Here is a 23,721-nt window from a genome sequence, read left to right as displayed (position 1 = left end):
GTGCCCGGATGATGCGACGCCCTAAGCCCACGCCCTATGCTTCGTCCGTGGTAGAAGCGCTCCCGATAGGCCATCGGGCGCGCCATCGTCCGCACCATCGGGCGCCATTGTGGGCGACGCGGACGATGGCGCGCATTTTTTTTATTTTTTTAATGCTAAATTCGAAAATTTTGTTTAAATACCCCCTACCCCACCTTCATTTGTAACATTTCATTTCACGATTCCACTCTCGAAACTCACATTTACTACGAAATGGATTCAAGTCCCAATAGTCCGATGTTTGTGGGTGATGCGCGTTGGCCGGGTATAGAACCCGACGAATATCGGTCGTTCGACGCCAACGCGCAGTACGATCCCGAATTCAGTACGGATTCGTACGGTTTGTCTGACATGGAGCCGTCTCCAACCTGACCCTTCGCCTCCTCCTGCTGCGCCGCCGCCACCCCATCCGCCGCTGCCGCCCCTGCCAGAAAGAAGCGGATCCGGCACCGGGCGTACAAGGTGCCACCTCCGGAAACCAACCGGATGAAACTCTCGTCTTGGCGAGGTGTTGGGTGGATATTTCAGAGGACCCGATATTCGCAAACAACCAGAAGCAGCTTGCGTACTGGGAGCGCATCGCCGAGCGCTACAATGAGGCGAAGCCGTCGATCGCGTACAAGCGTCATAGGGAGCAGCTCCGCAAGCACTGGGACCAGGTGAAGAAACAAGTCAACCTGTTCACGGCGGAGTACGAGAAGTGCTCGAGGGAGCAGGGAAGCGGCGAGAGCTTGAGCGATGTGCGCGATAGATCGCTGTTGTCGTACTAGTCCATGTACGGCGACTTCAAGCATTTCAACATCTGGGCGCTCTTGAGGGACAAACAGAAATTGCAAGGCGAGATTCTGCACACCGGTGCGACAAAGAGGACGAAGACCACCGAAGCTGGTGGTTACACGAGCAGTGAAAGCGGAACTCGTCCGGTGGACCTCAACCGGACGTACGCGGAGGATGAGAGTTCCGGCACACCGCTGTCCTCCCGACGTCCTATAGGCTTCAAGGCTGCGAAGAACAAGGGGAAGGAGACGACGACATCATCCTCGACCGCCGCCGCCCCATCGGCGATCCCGATCCCGACCCTGAACCCGACGACCGCCGCGTATGTGGAGTTAGCAACAGCCTCAATGGCGCGGACGTTGTTGCAGACGCACAAGGCCCTCGAGAAGTGTACCGACCCCGCCAAAGCCGAATACCTCCGGGAGTTGATCGATGAGCTGCGCCGGAAGTTGAGAATTTCGTAGATTAGCCAACTTGAATCGTGTAACTTTTGTTTAATCAATGCAGTATTCGCTGGTTTTTATTTAATCATTGCATTTTTTAATTAGTTTGCATTATATATTTTGAAAATATTTAAATTAATTAAATAAACAATAGTAAAATCTATAGGGCGCCCCTTAGGGCCCCACTGTAAGTGGGAAGGGTAGGGAGATAAAAAAGATGATGTGGCGGTGCATAGAGTGCGCATAAGATGCCCCATTGCTAGTATTATGATAAAAGTTGAAATAGGCACTCTAGTCAATGAGGCATGCAATCAGAGCAGAACATAGAAATAGTTGGGTTAGGCTAAAGCACCCTTCTATCATATTTTTAATTAAAAATTGTCAAATAGTATTAATTAAAAATCACGATCAATTCCCACTGCTTGAAAATGTAAAATCGTACGGTTAAGGATTAAATAAATAATGAATAATTCTGTCTCTCAAAATCACAAACGAGAGATCTGAAACGACAAGTGATTGAAACTGTGAGGATATAAAATTAAATTTAACAAGCTCCTCTCTTTCCGTAGCCTACTGCCCCATTTCCCATTCTACCCCTAAGCAGCTCCAACAATTGCGTCGGTAGACGGCGGCAACCCCATATTGGATTTTTCCCAAATTTCCATTTTTATTTTTCAATTCATTTTTTTCAATCTAGAACGAGTATTAACCACTTACTACACCATGATAAGCACCAAAACGGGTTCCACAGGATAAAAAGCAAAAACCTCTCAACCCCTCCAGCCTTCAATTATTTCAAAAGGAGAGATAATTGAAGCACACCGTGAATGATCACTGCCTTTTTAAAGCTCAATTCTTGAAAAAGTGTCGATCTTGACAAGCTTTCCCCAGTGGATATGAAGGTAAAATTGGTTTTGTGGCTTCTCTTCGTGCTGGCAGCGCCGGGCTCGGGCTCCGCCGCGCGCCGCCGGAATCTCGAAGTTAAGCGCCACCTCAGCCGCCTGAACAAGCCTCCTGTCAAGTCCATCAAGGTATTCTTGCATGTCTCTTGTGTGTTTTTTTTGTGTGTGTGTGTGAAAAGCTGACAGGAAAATGCCCTTCTTTTTTAAGTAGAGCCCAGATGGTGATATCATAGACTGCATCCCTATATCTCACCAACCAGCTTTCGATCATCCCCATTTCAAGAATCACACAATTCAGGTATTCTTCACTTTGTTTCCTTTTTTTTCAAATCTTGAATGTTGTTTTGATGGTGGGAGTGGTTGAATTGTGGCAGATGATGCCTAGCTATCACCCGGAAGGGCTGTACAGAGACGGCAAGAAAGTGGGCAAGGGAGAAAGTGGGATAGCTCAGCTGTGGCACAAGAGTGGGGGGTGTGGCCAAGGGACGATTCCGGTGAGGAGAACAAGAGAAGAGGATTTGCTGAGAGCAAGCTCAATCCAATCATTTGGGAAGAAGAAGCACAAAACTATTCCTACACCACCAACTTATGCCAAACCTCAGCCTGATCTTATTAACCAAAATGGGCATCAGGTAAAAGGAATTCATCTACCTTTTCAAATTTTCGAATTGGGTTCTTGAAAAGGTGGGACTTTTGGAAGAAAAGGGGAGTCTTTTTATAATTGCTGCACTTTGTGTCCACTGTTTCAAGGTTTTTGAACTTTTTGTTGATTGTTTTGAATTTTGTAATGTTTGGAGCTCTTTAGCATGCCATAGCATATGTTGAAGGAGATCAATACTATGGAGCAAAGGCTACCATAAATGTATGGGATCCTAAAATTCAACAAACAAATGAATTCAGCTTGTCTCAGCTCTGGCTTCTTGGAGGCTCTTTTGCATCAGATCTCAACAGCATCGAGGCTGGCTGGCAGGTGAATCTTGTCTACATTCATTCAGCTTATGACTGTACGAATGATCTTTTCGACTAACTTGTGGTGATTTTGGTGGAAATTTTTATTAGGTTAGTCCAGATTTGTATGGAGATAACAACACAAGACTCTTCACCTACTGGACTGTAAGTCATCCAATTTCTAATGAAGTTAGTTACATTGGTTTAGCCTTAATCTTAATTCTTGAATATTGTTGAAATGTCAAATTGTAGAGTGATGCTTATCAAGCCACGGGGTGCTACAACTTGCTGTGCTCGGGTTTTATTCAAATCAACAATCAAATAGCGATGGGGGCCAGCATCTATCCCCTCTCGAGCTACCGTGGTTCCCAATATGATATCAGCATACTTGTTTGGAAGGTATAAAAAATGGGCCCTGCTTCCAACTCTATGATTAACAATAGAAAGATAATGCTACTCCGATGGCAGTTAGTGGATAATATATTATGCAACTGATAGACAAGTTTCATTCAGATCTTGGATTATTATACTACTTGGAATCTCTGACATTATTACATGCTTTTCTCTGTTCTGTGCTCTAACATATATTTCATCATGTTCAGGGTGGCACACACTTTTTGAGCATATATTTGAGTGTGTACAGCTTTCTACTCATTTGTCATTTCTTATTTGTTTAGACCTGTGGAAAGTCATGCTGTAAATTCTTTCTTGCTATAAAATAAGGGGTAAAAGACAAATGATCTGTTTATGTTGTTGATTAACGCTCGTTGTAATTCCTTTTAGGACCCGAAGGAGGGGAATTGGTGGATGCAATTTGGGAACGACTACGTGCTGGGATACTGGCCAGCGTTTCTGTTTTCCTACTTATCAGACAGTGCTTCTATGGTCGAATGGGGAGGCGAGGTTGTGAACTCAGAGTCAGACGGGCAACACACGACCACACAGATGGGCAGTGGCCATTTCCCCGATGAGGGATTTGGTAAGTCGAGTTATGTGAGAAATATTCAGGTGGTAGACGAGTCGAACAACTTGAGGGCTCCTAAAGACATTGGAACTTTCACGGAGCAGTCGAGCTGCTACAATATTCAGCTTGGCAGGAGTGGTGAATGGGGTGAGTACTTCTACTTTGGGGGACCTGGCAGAAACTCCAACTGCCAGTGAAAATGAAGAGAAAAATACATATATATTGAATTGGTTTTCCTTCTTGCAAAACCTTTATTCTAGGATTTGTATTCCCCAAAATAGAAAATAAGTTTATTTTGGGGAAAGTTGTTTGTAGCTCAAACATTATTCTGCATGTCAATTATTATTCATTGATGTACCTATGTTAGTTAAGATAGAGAGTGGTGGTGTAAGTTTCTTAATTGAAGGAAGCATGCATCATATCTATTTTATTTTGAATTTAGAGAATTTTATGCAACTTTATTCATTACAATAATGAATACACCAACCAACTAAAGAGTTCATTCTCAACATCTCACCCAAAAATAACACAAATAATTTAGGATAAACTAGTAGGTTTTAAAACCACATCTTTCATAGTCATGAAATCGTCACTCCGCTACTACTGCACGGTGTTGCACATGCCCGGATTCTTGATACACCAGAGCGGCTGAATAGGCTCAGCCCTAACCCCCCTTGTGACCATCCTGTACCGCCACTCGTTGAGGCGATCCACGGCCTCGGCAGACCTCTTCTTCCCGGAACTGTCCCGGTTCCCCGACCACAGCGTCTCTGCCATGGCCGAAGCCCTAGGCCAGATCCTCTGATCCAAGACGGTAGAATCCGCCTGCTCCGACCACAGCGCCACCTCCCCGCCTATAACCAGCTCTGCCTCCGTGGGGCTCAGCCCGTACGTTATATCGTAGTTATAGATAAGCTGCCACGATTTGAACGGGCCACACCACGACCCGCCATCGGTCTGGTTTGCACCGGGCGGCTGATCATACTCGCTGTTGTTTCCGATGAAATCACCGTGGCCGCAGTCCAAGTAGTAGAAATCCGAGGATGAGACAATAGCGCGGTAGCCGGCAGCAACGATCCTCTTGGTGTTATCTGGGCCGTTGTTCCACGTCTGAAGAATCACGTGTTCCGTTGGAAGCAATGAGGGGTCCACGCTGATCATGGCGTCAAGCAACACGTCCTCCCAATAAACCACGGTGCGGTTCAGAGAGAGGATGTAAGGTAGGGTTGAGTTGATGAAGGTAGAGAGGATCTGACTGAGGGTTCCATTTTTGGAGAGGAATGACTGAATGGTAGGGTCGAGTTTCCAGCAGTTTGGAGTGACCTCGTCGGCTCCCGCATGGAGGAATTGGTCCGGAAACATGGAGGCGACATCGTGGACTATGTTTTGGACCACTTGGTAGGTCTTCGGGTGCAAGGGGTTGAGTTGGCCGGTTCCTGGCTCGGCTGCGTACCGGTCGTCCCAACTAGCTCCTGCGGGCCACCAGAATACATCGGCGCATGTGATGATTTCTGGGTAGGCTTTGGCCCATGATCCCGTGTGTGCTGCAACAAAGCCAACGCATTAATTTTGGTGGACATAATAAAGTACTAAAAATAAGACTAAATAACTTAGTACTGAACAATGTTTTAATACTATAAATAAAAGACACCTCTAATTTTGGTTAAAGACGCAAAATGAAAAAGCAAGACTAGTTTACAAAAAAAGCTACTAAAAATCTAAATAGTGACCAAGTTTGGTAGACGTACCAAAATTTTGTAGTAAACGAGACGAGTTTTAATACAAAATCGATAAACTAACCAGGCATATCAATTTCCGGCACAACTCTAACGCCGCGCTCCAGCCCAAACTCCACCACTTTCTTCACATCCGCCACCGTGTACATCATACCCTCGCCGTACGCTCCTTTCGCCGCCATCTCCGGCTCCGACGGCACCACCAGCGGGAACGAGTGCGAGTCGGTAACATGCCAATGGAAAACGTTCAACTTATTCATGCTCATCGCCGCAATCAGCCGCAGCAGATCCTCCACTCCATAGTAGTTCCGCGCGGTGTCGAGCATGATCCCCCTGTGCATAAACAGTGGTACGTCGGCAATGTACAACCCACACGCAACCCTCGACGACGGATCACCGTACACCAGCTGCGACAGCGTCTCCAGCCCCCGCATCGCGCCCCACGCGGTCTCCGACGACAGCGCCGCCGCGCTGCCGTCGTCGGGGATGGTGAGGGAGTAGGATTCGTTGACGCCGTGTGCGAGCGGGGCGGAGGCGTCGGAGATGGTTATGGTGAGCGCGGATAGCGGAGGCGATGAGGTCAGGTTGAGATTCGGGGTGACGAGGGGGCGATGGTGCTCGGTGAGGATCTGGCGGAGGTAGCGGCGGACGGCGGGGGTGAGGTGGGGGTGGGGCGGGGCGGAGATGGTGAAGTTGGGGGAGAGCGCGATTGCCTGTGGGCGGGGCCACAGGAAGGTGGTGGGCTTGGGCCACACGTTGATTGGGAAACCGACGGCTGAGATTTGTGGAGTGGGAATCAATATTGTGCAGATGAGAATCAATGAGAAGTGGTGAGAAAGTAAGGGATAACTGATGTGATCCATATTTGGATGTTAAAATAGAATTGTGCTATGCTTTTCTTGTGAATGGTGATGAATGATTTGGACCATGTAATGGGGCTACTTATATGTAGTGTTAATGTTTATTTTCTCGTTGTTGAAGAGTCATGTGGATTATAATTAAATGAAATTGAAGAGTTTTATGTCCAATTGTAGTTACAAGGTTAAGAGCTCAATTTTAAATATTGGTCAATCACGAATTGTGTAGTTCAAATGGTATTCTTTATTTTTGTGAGTGATAAATATAGGTGTTCAATATCCGTTCTCCCAACTAGAGTATAGTAGAAATATATTAAGTTGCAATTGAATTTCGACTTTTTATAACTATACAAAATTAATTTGATAACTCATTGAAGTTATGAGATTGTAATAGTTAAAGAGTCACTAGCTAGATTGTACATATAACTAATGTCAATTTTCGACATAACTATCGATAACTCCATATGTTCCAAGTTAGTCGAGACATCTTTTGGGCATGAATTTAAATGATGTTTAAAGATTAAAGTGGAAAAAATCAAGTACGAGGGAGAAAGAGAGAGTAAAACACTCGATAGAATAAAATGTTTGCCAAAAAATAAAACGACCCAATCACTTTGAGAAGGTCCAAATAATAATACGGCTAACTATATTGGGATAGAGGGAATGAGATATTATTTTTCAAAAGATCATGTGTAAAATTATGCTCCTGTTTAGAAACTAAAAGTCATAGTTAAATATACAAAATAGTATACTTGATAGGTAAATATTTTTTTTTTCACAATTGAAGAGGTATATCTAGATCGAATGATATGTAACAACATAATTTTACTATATAGAGCATTTCGTTGTATAGTTGTACTAGCTTCAATATCCCACATCAGCTATGTAAGCCAATAAATGTAAAGTTTATAGACTAAATGAAATTTCTCTCTATAATTAGTTTAGGGTGAGTTCTATTATTTGGACTCTAAGAATTGTTGTTTTAATTGAGAAGAATGGCGCCTTTGAGTATATGTTTAATAAATGTATAATAATAAAACTATTGGTGTGCATAATCTTTTTTATTTGTAAATGAATAGGGAGTATAAGTTTAGGTCGCATCACTATGAACTCGAATTCCCATCGGACATTAATCATACTTCCATTAGATCAACACACACTAATATACATTTCTTCACATGAGTAGTAAAATACTAGTACTAACTTATACTAAGTGGAAAGAAAAAAATATCATGCTGTACTTTTACTTTGTCCGCTTGTGATTTGGAGCTATGGGATTGTCTACAGAATTTCAGAGCTAAAATTTTTAACTGCATTCTTTATCATACATTAGAGCCTTTGAACTTTGATAATAAGGTCATAATCATTATTTATTTATTTTCAAAAGTAAGGTCATACGTAGTCATTAGTTTAACTTAAAGCATGTAAGTTACGGACAAACCAGCGTTATTAATAGAGTAAAGTAAACTAAAAACTAACTTTTCTGTTTTAATTTAATATACTAATATGGCCGGCACGGCAGGCATAGTAGTCTTCGAAGTTTTAGCCGTCAAATATGATACTATATTAATAACTAACAAATGAATCTTCCTATGTCATAAGACTCATAGGGTAACTTAAAATCAAGAGTATTTCAGTGAGATGTTGACAATTGTATTACTCAAAAAATGGCTTCATATATTTTAAGTTCTTGTATCGGCTCTTTGTAGGGTGAACTAAATTTACTAATTAAAGTAAATAGATGAAATTACAATATAAACTCTTAGCTTTGCTTCATTTGGATAGTGAGATGTGACAATAAAAGTAATCAAGCCATTTCTAATTTTATCCGTGATTTGTTCTCATTGGAAATATAAACAATATCGAACTGATTTGCATAAATTAAACAAAAGAAGAACTCGACCCATTAAGTCGAAATATAGGCCCAAAAGTAAGATATTTGGGATGCAAGTAAATTTAGGAATTCGAGATATGGGGCATCACATAAAATCAGACCCATTTATAAATATAAATAGTGTCTCTACTACATGCGAGCATGCGCAACGGTGGACGCCGGCCCCGCGTCCGTCCGTGCCAGTGAGCAGGCGACGTGGCGGCACGCGATTGGGCAACGGCTATGAATTTTTTTTATTTAAAATTCGTTATTTAATTTTTAAAAATGATAAAAAAAAAATATTTTCCAAATCATAAAAATATGGCCGTTTTTTGCCCGTTTTTCTGATTTTTTTTTGATTTTTTTGATTTTTTCCACCCAAAATCATCTATAAATACACACATTCATCATCCATTTATCACTTCAAAGAAAACCTCACGCCTCGCGCATACGACGGTTGGCCAGAAGATCGAGACAAGGCGCACAATGCGCGATACCCGAACTCACATTCAGCTACAAGAAGACCTAATCAAACACATATGGGCGAAATTCGGCAACAAGTAGTGGTTTTTTTAATTTTAGGATTTTAATTATGTAATTTTTAATTTTTAGGATTTTAATTATGTCTTTTTAAATTTATTTGTAATTTGTAATATTATTTTGGTTTTTTTTAATGAATTTTAAATGTTTTTGTTTAATTGAATTTTAAATTGAATTGTGCTCGTCCTTACGTAAGAGCACAGCTGTGGGTGTTGTGCTCTTGCCAGAGAGCAGGCAGGAATAGTGGCGCCGGGCCCACAACCGTGCTCGCTGGCAAGAGCACGGTTGTGGATGCTCTAAGAGTAGTATCATAAAATTTAAGATTGTTTTACGACATATAGGCCATCAAACAAAAACAGATCTATTTGCTGTTTAGAGATATTCGGCAAGTCAACATGCAAGATGCATCTCTTTCTTTCGACAAAAAATGATTTTCATTTATTTTGTGAAATCAGTACATTTGAAATTCGGTTCAGTCTGTTTGAATCATCAAAGAAAGATAAAAGCTAACGTAAAGTAATTTTCATTCATTCTACCTAAATATCAATTGATTGAGCTGAAGTAAACAGTGAGCTTTGAAAATTTTGCATAAGCTCTTGATAAATTAAGCTTAAATAGTTGGTGCATTGTTAGACCTCAACATTTTGAATCAAAATAACAATAACTTGATTTGGAGATTATTTCTTTTTCCATTTTTCAGAAAAAGGAGGATAAATATCGTTCTCGCATAAAAGAAAAGAAGACTTGAATCAACTGGCAAAGGAAAAGTGAAAATAAAGCGAACACGATTCATTACTTGGTAACTCCAAAATTTAATGAGTGCACATCAATTATGCTTGTGTGGCATAATGATGTATATCGTTGAAAAAAATGAAACCTAAGAAGTGCACCACTAATTGAATGCCCTTAATAACATTTAAATTCAAATGCGCACTATTAATTGTGATTTAAGACATGCAGAAAAAACTTATCATATTGTTGAATTTTGGAACCCCATTTAGATAAGAAACTGTATTAATCATTATCATATCATTATATTAATTGCAATTAAATAAACACCCTTATCAAATGTTAACATATAGCTTCATAAACCTCATGATTTTGTCCAACTCGCGATTCGACCATCAAGTTTTTTCAACTTTTTAATGAAAATGGGAATTTGACATTTTAATAGTAGTAGTATAAGATTTCATATGATTATTTCCTCACGGAAATATTATGGAAACCTATTTCTTACTCCCCCAAAATAATTAAAATTCTTATTTCATGTAATTTTTTCTATTTAAATTACTTATTTTGTACAAAAAATATATTACTGTTAAATTAAAAGTAATTTTATGAGGACTAATTAACGAAATCCAAATTGCATGGAGTATATTTTATCAAATGCTAAAAAAATAATATTGTAAGATAAGAAAATATCTTTCGGCGATGATGATCACTAAAAAAACCGCAAGATAGTGACGGGAAGTAGTGACGGTGGCTGCTAGCTTAACAACTAGTGACGGAAAAACGTCAGTCACGAAATAATGACAGATTATTCTGTCACTAACGCGAAGCAGCCATCTATATTTTCCGTCATTTGGTGGGATTAATAGCTTTAGTGTCGGACAAATCTGTTACTAATATTTTTTATTGACAAGTTTTTTAGTGACATAGTAAGTTTGGCTGATCCGTCATTAAAAAACTCGTCAATAAAAAATATTAGTGATAGATTTGTCCTTCACTATATCTATTAATCCCACCAAATGACCGAAAATATAGACGATTGCTTCGCTTTAGTGATGGAATATTCTGTCACTATTTAGCGACTGACGCTTTTCAATCATTTTCCGTCACTAATTGTTGATCTAGCAGCCGCCGTCACTAATTTCCGTCACTATTCAACGCTTTTTTTGTAGTGGATGTTGTGATGCTAAGAAAATAATATTTACTAATAAAGTAAAAATAATACTTTGTTGAATTGAAAATGAAATGATATTGTGTTGAATAGGAAGTGAGTATATCTTAACAAAATGAAACTTTGGTAAAGTAAAATGATGATAGTATTTAGCAATAAGGAATTGTGTTGAATCGGAAATGATATTGTGTTTTGCTTATGATAAAATGAGCCTTTTTAATAAAATGATATTGTAAAGAAGATAAAATTACGCCAATCTTCAGCAATAATAGCATTGAGTCAAAAGAAAAATGATATTGTGTTTTGCTTTTAATAAAATGATACTTCTTAATAAAATAGTACCACTACAATATTTTTTAGATGGGATAAGAATATTGATCTTCACTAATAATGACACTGAGTCAAGGAAAAATGACATTGTAATTTTCTTTTGGTGGAATGATGCTTATTAATAAAATGATATTCTAAAGAAGGAAAAATGTTGTTGATCTTCAGTAATTGCACAAATTGAATACTACAATAATATTGTGTTCTAAATATCGGATGCATCTAATTTTTTTAGGAGTATATGGAATGGATAAATATCCAAGAAATGGTATAGCATATTCACAAAATGATATAAAATCTGGAATAAATCTGAATCCACTATTTTCAAATCTTATGGCATAGATAGTAGTAATTGGCTAATCATTTAGGAGGGTTTTTTACTACTGTGACTACTTGTCTCTGTGTATATATCATTGTCTGTTAGTAATGCTATTTAATTTCATAAGTTCAAGGCGTATTGAAAATCGTTAGTGCACACACGACCACAAGCCACAATGCAGTCTGTGACACAAAAGTCTGAATTCTATTGAAGTATGAACGTTTAGATTTTGCCTGAATTAACTGTCTACATGTACCAACTTGAAGGAGTGGACTTGCATAATGTGAAGGCATGGCATATACAAGACTATTGTAGTAGTAGTAGTAGTATTTATTTATGCAATAATTCTACAATGGGTCATTGATTTTTACCTAATATGCTCATCCAGTAATTAAAATTAATCACAAATTAATGTTTCTTCCTGATTGACCAACCACCCCAGAAATCTGTACCTATTTAACAACCTTCGCCGTAATAAACAATGTTCTTTATTAGAGCTTAATAAATCATTACTCCTACTTCCCAAACCGCAGCGATAATCATAAATTAATCACTCATTAGACGAGTACAACAAATATACCATTTCTGATGCGATTCTCCACAATTTAACAAAATCACATGTCAATAGTAACGTTCAAAACAATGCCTAAACACAAAGAGTTAAATCTTGCACGAAATCCAAACAAACCCCAAAAGTAACCTTGCTTGGCACTTGGTTTTTGTACCTCTTTGTTTACAAATATTCCTATTCCATTTCATGATGTCCAATTTGTCTCTACCGTGGTCCTCCAACATTATCCCATTTTCTCCACACAATTTATTTCTTTTAAAAAAAATTGATTAATTTTTTTTTTTACAGTTTAGAACAAAATCATGGGAAGTGGAATAATATATATGTGTAGCAAGATCAGTCGCATTTTCAAGAAAAAAAAGAAGCAGCCTCTTCCAATCGAAACCCCGTTCGTGCTCCCATCTGCATTGCCGTCGTGGCCTGCAGGTTTTCACCATTTTCGGTGTTATATGTGCGTGTGATCACCAATCACCATGCTTCAACACATTTTACTCTGTTTCTTCCTCTGTTTTGGCTCAGGTGAAGGCTTCGCAACCGGAGTCATCGACCTCGGAGGCTTGCAGATTCGCCAAGTCTCCACCTTCACCAAAATCTGGGCCGCAAAAGAAGGCGGCCCAGACAACCTCGGGGCCGCCTTCTTCGAGCCCAATGCCATCCCCGATGGCTTCTTCATGCTCGGCAGCTACAGCCAGCCCAACAACAAGCCCCTCTCCGCCTCTGTTCTCGTCGGCGGCGGCGCAGCCGCCACCGACGCGTTGAAGCCGCCGACTGATTACACACTTGTTTGGAGCAGTGAGGGTTTGAAGATAAACCAAGATGGGGCTGCCTACATTTGGCTCCCGACTCCTCCGGACGGGTACAGAGCCGTCGGGAGCGTCGTCACGAGCTCCCCCGCCAAGCCCGCCCTCGACAAAATCCGCTGCGTCCGCGCGGATCTCACGGATCTCACGGATAGCATCGAGCACGAGGATTGGATTTGGGGGAGCTCGAGCGGGTTCAGTGTGTACACGTCAAGGCCGAAAAACAGGGGACGTGGGGGTTTAGGGGTTCCAACCAACACATTTTTAGCTTCGAGAAATGGATCTGATTTTGGAGTAGTTTGCTTGAAGAATTCTGCTGCTGCCACCAGTGCTGCAATGGAAGATGATTCTGATCAGATTAAGGTCACAGCAATGCCTAATTCTGATCAGATCAAGGCTCTGATTGAGACATACTCCCCACGCATATATTTCCACCCTAATGAGCAATACCTCCCTTCCTCGGTCACATGGTTCTTCCAAAACGGCGCACTTCTATACACGAAAGGGGAGGAGTCGAAGCCCGTTGCCATCGATGCAGCGGGCTCGAATCTTCCCCAAGGCGGAGGCAACGACGGGTTGTACTGGATCGATCTCCCGGCCGACAATGCAGCGAGGGAGAGAGTGAAGAAAGGTGATTTATCAACCGCGAATGCCTACATTCATGTGAAGCCGATGTTTGGTGGCACATTCACCGACCTCGTCTTCTGGCTGTTCTACCCTTTCAACGGCGCAGCGAAGGCTAAAGTGGAGTTTTTGAACATAGGCCTTGGCAGAATCGGGGAGCATGTTGGTGATTGGGAGCACGTGACTTTAAGGATCAGCAACATGGATGGGGAGCTGAAAAGGATGTATTTTGCACAGCACAGCAAGGGGGAGTGGGTGGACGCCTCGGGTTTGGAGTTCGCGGACGGGAATAGGCCGGTGGCGTACGCGTCGTTCCACGGGCACGCGGCCTACCACAAGGCCGGGCTGGTGCTGTCGGGGAACGGGAGCGTTGGGATAAGGAATGATAGTGGGAAGGGGAAGATGTTCATGGATTGTGGGGTGAGGTATGAGGTGATAAGCGAGGGCGAGGCGGGGTGGGTGGAGTATAGGAGGGAGTGGGGGCCGAAGATTAGCTATAGCTTCGACGAGGAGGTGAGGAAGGTGGAGAAGGTGTTGCCGGGGAAGCTAAAGAGTGCGTTTGATAAGGCTGTGAGGAGTTTGCCTAATGAGGTGTTGGGGGAGGAAGGGCCTACTGGGCCTAAGGGGAAGGATAGTTGGCTTGGTGATGAGAGCAGTTAGTTTCTCAATTCATTATTAGTAATTTATGTTTGCTTCTTGTGTTTTTGAGTTGCATTCAAAGAAGGTGCATGTGAGTGTAGAGTTTTCTCTATTGAAAATATGGTTATATTGTTGTGAGTTTTTCTATTGAAAATATGGTTATAGTGTACAAATAAAACGTGCTATCAGTTGAGCTAAACTAATGTGATAATGATGAATATGATGAGCAGAGAATGAACTTTTATGCTCATAAACTCAACGATAAGCAATAACTATGTACAGTTAAGGTCACTATATTTAAAGGAATCTCCCAACTATATACATGAAAAAAGAAAATCTGACTTTAATAAAATAAAATTTCAAAGTGAAAGCTGTACCTAGGAAACCTCAAAATTGTGATGATTGAGTTGACAATATGTTTTTCCCATCCACCACTATCTAATTAGTGCTGAATTTACTACAACCGTCAATGCTTTAAAGGGTAAAGGAAGAAGTGAGAAAAGCAAAATAACGATAAGACATACCACATCGAATAAAGGAGTAATGTTTATTGAGGTTTTTAAGCTACAAGCTCCGTGTAATAATTACCATGCCATTGGATGGAGTGAAAGGATTGAGGCCCATCATTTAAATGGGCTAAATCCAGGAAAGTCCCCGGGCCACAATCCGTAGAGATACGGGCTTGGAAACAAGTAAATCTCATTGGCGGGCCGCCCTTTGGGCTGAGACGCGTGTGGAGCCCTTGTGGCTGCTGCCATGAGTGAAAATTTGGCCGAATATTACACAGTTATTCACTTGGCCCAAATCTAATTGGGCTAACTGAACGGGGCTTACATTCCAATGGCTTCTATTTTATTAATTATTTAGTTAAAAACATAGTACAGTATTAAAAATGGCTTTTTATTTAGTTAGTTATTTTTGAAGCTTTGCTTATGAATTCATATTAAACCCTAAACCAAACTAGTATCACGCCCGTGCGATGCACGGGTCATTTTAATTTCTTCATATTTATTTCATTATGCAAAATAAAATTTGTGAAATGATAAACAAAAGAATATTCGACATCCTCTTACTTTGGATTATACTTTTTCAATCACATTAACCCCACATATCCACAAGAGTGCGTTTACATGCTAGCTTTTCTTAAAAATGTCAATACGATCACATTAAAATTTCAACACATATTTGTGTTGACATTTTAATAAACCGTCTTGACATTTAAATATCAGACTTAAAATTAAAAAGTATTTTAATTCTGTGAAAATATGAATTAACCGTTGAGTTATAACTGCAGGAGCAAATTTACGTTGCAATAATTTAATATTACACTGGTGAGACACTTCCTAATCGAGATTCATTTCATTGCACTATAGTGACCCTATACACTAAAAACTCAAACCTTGAAACCCAAATCCTAAACCCTTAACTTTAAAATATACTCATCATGACCAACAAATGAGCCAAATATCAATAAAATTCTCCCTCCGCCCAGTTCAGTTTTACTTTGTTGACCACTTATTCTATTTTGGGGTTTTATATCTGGATTTGATATATACTTTATTGTTTAATGAAAGAAAACAAAAAATTATTGACATATATATGCAATGGTGCATGATTGATAGGTGCAAAACCAAGTTAAAATATCATATGTTTAAACTCATTTAATAAATTTATTAATAAAGAAAATTCTATACTTAGATAAATAAATTTATGTTTAATATAAATATTGTATAGTATATTTTTGATTTTTTATATTTCACAAGAAATTGGATTAAATTTGTGAATTCAATTATAACAATGGTGGGACATTTAAACTCAAAATATGATTTTGATATATGTTGAATTTAAGTATTTTCACATTAAAAAAAATATTTTTTTTAGTATTTTAAAAATTTATTCCAATCAAAGGAAGATCCTGCCTTGTTAATATTTTTGAGAATTTTGTATGCATGTTTATAATGATAGATTGAAATTAAAGTCTAGGGGAAAAAATTGAATCTTTATTTCATTACACTTGTAAATCTACTTGGAGATTTTGTTTATAAGACCAATTATTACTACTATTGGTCTAAATAGCCAAAAATAATCAATAAGTACCTTCATTTTATCATTAACCACGATTATGGGATAAAATTCTGAATATATGTAATCAAAATAATCCATAAATATATATTAAAAGATACCTAAAGATCAACATCGTCGTCAACAACAAATATAATATGATACTCCCTCCGTCCCTGAAAATTTGTCACATATTTCCTTTTTCGTATGTCCCTAAAAATTTGTCACATTTCACTTTTACCATTTTTTGTAGTGGACCCTACATTCCACTAACTCATTCACACTCACATTTTATTATAAAACTAATATGTAAAAGTATGACCCACATGCCACCAACTTTTTCAACCCACTTTCTATTACATTTATTAAAACCCGTGTTGGGTCAAATGGTGACGAATTTTGGGGGACGGAGGGAGTACTTGATAACATGCAAACCAAAATATAAAATTGAATAGAGTGATGGACGAATTACCGATAGTAAAAAATAATGAACAATCGAGAAACCAATTAGTAACTGAACAAATCAAGAAACCAATTATTATTACTATTGGTCTAAACACTAAAAAAAATTAATAGAAAATACCTTTATTTGACCTTTCCGTAACCATTAGCAACAATTTTGTGATGAGACCTCGAATATATATCATCAAAATAATCTATAAAATATTAAAAAATACCAAACATTCAAAAATCATCATCGGCAATAAATATAATAACATAATAATCAAAATATAAAAATGCATAAAATGATACACGAATTATGAAAAGCAAAAAATTACTACATATTGGATGGATAAATAGATAATTCCTTCAAAATGAAGGTCTTCGCTAAAAATGCCACAATACAATACTTTTTTCTTTGTTTGGTGCCTTTTCTCAAACCTCCCGAGGCATACACACATATATATAATGTTTACAACTTTGAATCTTGAAAAAAACATAAATGACAATATAATGATAATAATGGAAAATAGAATGCACCTTCCTCCACTTCTTGTAACAGCCAAAAACTGTAAATTTTTATATTCATAATGATGAATTTGCCACCCCACTTTCTCATGCAGTAAAGATTGAAAATTTAATACTATAAAATTATTAATATTCATATCAACTTATTACTACTATGAATTATTATTAGTTTTGATATAGTAAATAAAATTGTGACGGTAGTAACTTATTACGTTTGAACTATATAATACTCCCTCCGTCCCCGAATAAGAGTCGCTAATTTCCTTTTTGGGCCGTCCCCCATTAAGAGTCACTCTTTATTTTTACCATAAATGGTAGTAGGTCCCACATTCCACTAACTCACTTCACTCACATTTTATTATAAAACCAATATAAAAAAAGTGGATCCCACATTCCACTAACTTTTTTCAACCAACTTTTCTTTATATTTCTTAAAACTCGTGCCCGGTCAAACAACGACTCCTATTAGGGGACGGAGGGAGTAGTTTTTATTCTTAAATGTCTAGATTATAGTATTTAAATTATATATTTAAGCTTAAATGATAATTCCATAAATACCCTCAAAACTCCCCCTTTATATATGTATAGATATTACATAGTTATTCACTTGACCCAAATCTAATTGGGCTAACTGAACGGGGCTTACATTCCAATGGCTTCTATTTTATTAATTATTTAGTTAAAAACATAGTACAGTATTAAAAATGGCTTTTTATTTAGTTAGTTATTTTTGAAGCTTTGCTTATGAATTCATATTAAGCATAATGCAGTTATATCGTTAGTTATTTTTGAAGCTTTGCTTATGAATTCATACTAAGCATAATGCAGTTATATCGTATAAAGCTTAGTTTAAGGCTACCTAATGTCCCAACAATTGTTTGCTGATAGTTGATGTAAAATATAAGTATGTATAATATTAATTAGTTTAGTATAATATAACGTCGTTTCACAATCTAAACTATGTCATTACTAGAGTTTACATAATTGCAAAACTAGAATAAATCAATAGTTTAGTAATTTATAATGCCATATAAGTAAGTTATTAAGCTACGTCATTACTACAGTTTACATAATTGCAAAACTAGAATAAATTAAATAGTTTAGTAATTTATAAGTAGATTTTAAATCTAACGTGCAAACCAATTTGACAAATTTACAGCCAAATACCATTTTCATAAATGGTATTTGGAACGATAACACATCCGTTGATATGTTCCTTTAGAAAGCGACTAAACAAGAGAGAGAATTTGATAAAATTAATTTGCAAATTGTTTTAGTGGAAAATGCAAACTCCTGATTTTGTTGTCAAAACATATTTTTTATACTTTATTTCATCTCCAAGTATAAATTGAACCTTAGGATCTGATTTATTTTAAATCTCAATGAATGTTACGTACACCTCCTAAATAGTATTCCCCATTTGAGTTGAGATTATGTTTAATTCCTTGACAATGAGGCACTGACTTGGTTGCAAATTTAACTTTTTAGTCATCTTGATAAAAGTTACACCGTTTTTGGTATATCTATTAAAGAATTTAGCATTATAACTGTTATAAAGATCAATTCGCCTGCCACTTGCTAAAATGATAATTAGAAAAGGTAACAGTGGAAAACGAAAAAAGAATATAGGTCTATGAAAAAACCCCACTGATCCACTATAGACTATAGTTGATGTTAGTAATTCCTAAGTAGACCACTCTTATATGAAGTTACATTTTACAGTTTGAATAAACTTTTAACTCTGCCAATATACATGTGAATCAATGCTAAACTAGTGTGATGATAATGGAATGAACAAATATTTCATGAATTAAAGTATAAATGAAAAAAAATCTCACTTTTAATAGATTAAAATATCAAAATTGATAATGATAGCTTCACCTAGAATACGTCCAAATTGTCATGTTTGAGTTTGACAAATATTACTTTTTTCCCATCCACCGCAATACAGAAATTCTGTTCAGCATGAAGATTTATTTAGGTTTGGGATTATTACAACCATCGATGCTTTAAAATAGCAAACGAAGAATTGAGAAAAGAAAAATTGTAATGAAAATTTGTCCCACATCGGAAAAAGAGCAGTGTTATGATGTCTTTATTTAATAGACGCGAAAATTAAAGGATTAATTGCCACTGGATGAAGTGAAAGGGTTGAGGCCCGTGCAACCGGGCTGAACCCAGGAAAGTCCCCGGGCCACCTTCTGCAGAGATGCGGGCTTGGTAACAAGTAAAGCCCATGGGCCGGTGATCCTCGGCTGAGACGCGTGGGGAGCCTTCGTGGTCACTGCCCATGGGTGAAATTTGGCCGATGCTACAGTTATTCACTTGGCCCAATCCAATTGGGCTAACTGAACGGGGCTTATACTCCAATGGCTTCCATTTTTAAGTGCCTAAGAAAAACAAGGGACGTACGTCATTTTATTTATCTAGTTATTTTTTAAGTTTTTGGTTGCATACCACGTCATTAATCGAGGTGGATCGGTACGGTATAATACTGAGAGTGTCATACCGTACCGAAAGTAGCGGTATGACAAAATTTCATACCGATACCTTACCGAATTTTCGGTATACCGAAGTCTGGAATACCAAAAAATCAGTATGATAATTTTGAATACCATTACCATACCGTTATTGCGGTATACCGTACTGTATTACGGTATACCATACTTTTACGGTATACCGTATTTAAAACTATTATCATACCGTTATTGCGGTATACCGTACCGTATTACGGTATACCATACTTTTACAGTATACCGTATACGATACTTTTACGGTATAAAAAAATCTATTATAATTTTATATCCAAAATATAAAAAATAACATTTCCAATTGTTTAACTATTTGAAAAAAGTAAAAATAAAATAAAACTTTAATAATCCAAAACAACCAAACCTATACCAAAAATATTTAAAATAACATTTCAAGTGATCAACACTATCTTCATTTCTCGCAACCTTGTTGTCTTCATACTCACAATCCCGCAAGAAATCTTTGAAGATGTCATCTTGCATTTGACAATCTTTATTAATGGTCGAGTATAATCACAATGGCAAATACTATGAAACAACCAAACCAAAATAAATATATGAAGTGTAAAATCCATATATCGACACCACTTAAATAACTATGAGGATGAAATGATTAAACTTAAACTTGATGAAACCATCATAAGCTAGCTACTAATATTATGTACCAAATGAAAGTAAATTAAAATAATGGCAACACAGAAATATATTAAATATTTTAAAATATGTATATTATACCGAAGATTCGGTATACCGCGGTATATCGCATGTTTGGTATATACCGAAGATTCAGTATACCATGGTATACCGCTGTATAGGATATTTGATACTGTTGTCGTACCGAAAACTTTCGGTACGGTATCATACCGTATCGAAAGCTACGGTATAGCGAAAAATCGGTATTTTCGGTAATTTTTTGGTACGATAAGTCCGGTATTTCAGTATGTTGGTATTTTTGCCCACCCCTAAATTCATTAACGATGATAAAATTTGTTACCACTAATAAACAACTTTGATGGAATAGTTAAATATGATACTATGATGGAATAGTTAAATATGATATTTTTTAAAAAAATTTTGAGTAATATGATAAATTAGTGAAATAATCAAAATTAATGTCACTATTTAATGTGAGAAATTTTGATGGAATAGTTAAATATGAATTTGTTTAACTTTGTAGTTACTCAAATAGGGCCCCTTATATGCACAACACCTCCTTAGTGTAGAATTAGAGACTAAATATTAGCCATTGGATCTAATTTTTTATGGATGGGATGAGATATTGTACAAATAATTTCCGTCATTCATCCTAAGAGCAATTTACTTCATACCAGGGGCTATTTAGTCATAATACATTATTATAAGTTATTTTAATTTCTCGGTTGAAGTTATTTGATTATAAGATGAAGCAATGTAATTATTATATGGAGAAATTAAATCATAAGATGAAGTTATTTATTTTGGACTGTTCAAATTTTGGCTCATTTTAACCGAAATGTTTCCATTTCTCATGTGAAGTTATTTCATTATAAGATGAAATACAATTATTATAAGATGAAGTGATTGAACGTCGATAGTGTAGCAGCGGTGGTGGTAGCACACTACATGGGGGCCGAGTTGCAGGTGAAATTCAACCTGAGACTGACCTCGAGTCGGTTCCTGAACAACGTAGTACCGTGAGTAGGGAGAGCCGAGGCGCAGCGTTAGGAGCCGAGTTAAGGCTGTTACCAACACCGGATGTCACGAATCAAGGGTGGCTATAAGTTGCTGAGAGGGGAGATTGATGAAGAGGATGTTTCGGATGGCTAGGGTTTGAAATTGGAGATGAGGATGAGAGTGAACGAGTTTGAGCAAGAGCAGATAGTGAGAGAGAGAGAGAGAGAGAGAGAGAGGCCAGACGTGAGTGAGAGGGGGAATGACGGGTGGCGTGCCGCCACTCGTCGGCGAAGGCAGAGGCACTGGAGAGAGATGCAGTGAGCGAGATGTAGAAGATGGAGGAGGGAGGTTTTAACCGAAATATTTCCATTTCTCGGGTGAAGTTATTTCATTATAAGATGAAGTACAGTTATTATAAGATGAAGTGATTGAATGACGACAGTGTAGCAGCGGCAGCGGTGGCACACTACATTGGTTCATTTTGTGTGTGTGTGTGTGAGAGAGAGAGAGAGAGAGACCGGTGCCTGCCGCCACTCGCCGACGAAGGCAGGGGCACTAGAGAGAGAGGCAGTGAGCGAGAGGTAGGAGATGGAGGAGGGAGGTAGAACAATTTTTTGGGTGAATCACGTATAGAAATAATCAATCTTGTATGTTGATTTCCATTAATACCCTTAAGCAATTATTTTGTGAATAAAATAATGAAATTATGGTAAATTATATTTGACCACAAGATTATATCAGTCAAGATCAGATTATAAAAATGGGTGTACAGGATTTGTTCTCTCGTTCGGCATTTAAAATTGGTTCGACATTGAATACAATCCTACTCAAATATTGATTAATATATTGCCATACAAGAAATATCGCATATCCTAATTATAAGCGGCATTCTATCAACGAATTTCATGAGTAAAGTTGATTCATCTTTTTTTTTCTTGGCTGAAGCTGTTGCCCCATCACTATCATATCAATTGTAATAACTATTTGAAAATGAACGACTAACACTAACTTTACAAGAAACAAAAATTTATGGTTAAGGTTAACCGATTGCCAATTAATCATATTTGCATGCAAGCAAAACCCATCTCCCTCACTCCCTAATTTTAATATCTGCAAACCAATTTGTTTTCTAATTTTCATATAAGCTGAAAATGTCACACTTTTATGAAAACATCCACTTCAGACAGATTTTTCAAGTTACCTACTTATATCTAACTATGTAGTCTTGTAGATGCGCGTGAACGTACGTGTCTCTTGTTATTTATATAAGGGGAAGGAGATTACTTGAGTTGTATATAAAAATTGTATAGTTCCTTTGTTCTATTATTGTCAATGTATAAAAAATTATACTACCAATTATAAATATTTAACCTTAATTATTGTTGTGGAAATGAGATATACAAATCTTGCCGGGCGAAATTCCAATGGAAAATAAAACAAGGAAATTATACGGAAAATAACTGAACAAAATTACACGGAAAACTTGTGGAAAGTGGTAAGCCAAGTCGAGGAGTCATCTTTCCGCAAGACGAGATACGCCGCGGTAGTGCTCACGGTTTGGCGTGTCGTCCCTAAAGATAAAACGGTTTCGTCTCTGAAGTAGCAGCAACGCTAGCAGCAGAGCTCCGACGAAGGGGAGTAAGGCGGGGGCAGAGCTTCGACGAGGAAGATTATGCAGAGAGGGAGAGAGCGTGTATGCAAGATGCTTGTGTATGTTCTATTGTAGAATGCAATGGATGCATGTCTATTTATAGGCCAAGTCCACCTGCAGGGCATTGATGGAGTCAACAGCCATTATGCGTGTCATGATGGCTTGACTGTAATCGCCGGGGGTTATTGACTGGTGCACTAGCCAGTGGGACCTTTTGACTCCCGTTGTGAGTCGGGGTCCTTTTGTCTCCCGTTGTGCGTCGGGGTCCAGCGGGAACCTTTTGTCTCCCGTCATGCGCCGGGGTCCAGCGGGACCATGACGTGGACCAGGACCCGTCGGGGATGGCGTGGAGTTTGGGGTGGTCTAAAAAGAATAAGTGAGGCTCGAACCACGCTCAACGACCAGCTCCAAAGACCAATTGACCCGTCGGGGATGGGGTGGAGTTTGGGGTGGTCTAAAAAGAACAAGCGAGGCTCGAACCACGCTCAACGACCAGCTCCAAAGACCAATTGCCAAGATCCAAGGCCCCTGGGGCACGGTGCGCAGGTCGCGGGCGGGATAATTAACACCTAGTTAATTAATCACTTAATCTTTTCA

At 38.4% G+C, this 23,721-nt stretch overlaps 3 protein-coding genes across 3 annotated transcripts; 2 read left to right on the top strand and 1 right to left on the bottom strand.

Moving 5' to 3' along the window:
• Positions 1 to 1,900: 1,900 nt before the first annotated feature.
• On the top strand, positions 1,901 to 4,510 carry LOC121777513. Its single transcript, XM_042174792.1, has 7 exons — positions 1,901 to 2,290; positions 2,373 to 2,459; positions 2,536 to 2,793; positions 2,967 to 3,131; positions 3,221 to 3,274; positions 3,362 to 3,508; positions 3,893 to 4,510. The coding sequence occupies exons 1-7, from the start codon at positions 2,156 to 2,158 to the stop codon at positions 4,268 to 4,270; spliced, it is 1,224 nt and encodes a 407-aa protein (XP_042030726.1). The 5' UTR covers positions 1,901 to 2,155; the 3' UTR covers positions 4,271 to 4,510.
• An 87-nt stretch (positions 4,511 to 4,597) lies between these two features.
• LOC121777512 (beta-hexosaminidase 2-like) lies at positions 4,598 to 6,759 on the bottom strand. Its single transcript, XM_042174791.1, has 2 exons — positions 5,874 to 6,759; positions 4,598 to 5,617 (listed from the first exon to the last, which is right to left on the bottom strand). Exons 1-2 carry the CDS (start codon positions 6,670 to 6,672, stop codon positions 4,674 to 4,676), a joined length of 1,743 nt encoding a protein of 580 aa, XP_042030725.1. The 5' UTR covers positions 6,673 to 6,759; the 3' UTR covers positions 4,598 to 4,673.
• Positions 6,760 to 12,329: 5,570 nt separating this feature from the next.
• Positions 12,330 to 14,397, top strand: LOC121775725. The gene is made up of 2 exons (XM_042172758.1): positions 12,330 to 12,622; positions 12,716 to 14,397. The coding sequence occupies exons 1-2, from the start codon at positions 12,499 to 12,501 to the stop codon at positions 14,278 to 14,280; spliced, it is 1,689 nt and encodes a 562-aa protein (XP_042028692.1). The 5' UTR covers positions 12,330 to 12,498; the 3' UTR covers positions 14,281 to 14,397.
• The last annotated feature ends 9,324 nt before the right edge of the window (positions 14,398 to 23,721 follow it).

Source organism: Salvia splendens, chromosome 18 (assembly GCF_004379255.2).
Source record: "Salvia splendens isolate huo1 chromosome 18, SspV2, whole genome shotgun sequence".
Taxonomy (NCBI): Eukaryota; Viridiplantae; Streptophyta; class Magnoliopsida; order Lamiales; family Lamiaceae; genus Salvia; species Salvia splendens.
Note: the sequence above shows the minus strand (reverse complement) of the source record. Positions and strands in the feature narration are given on the sequence as shown.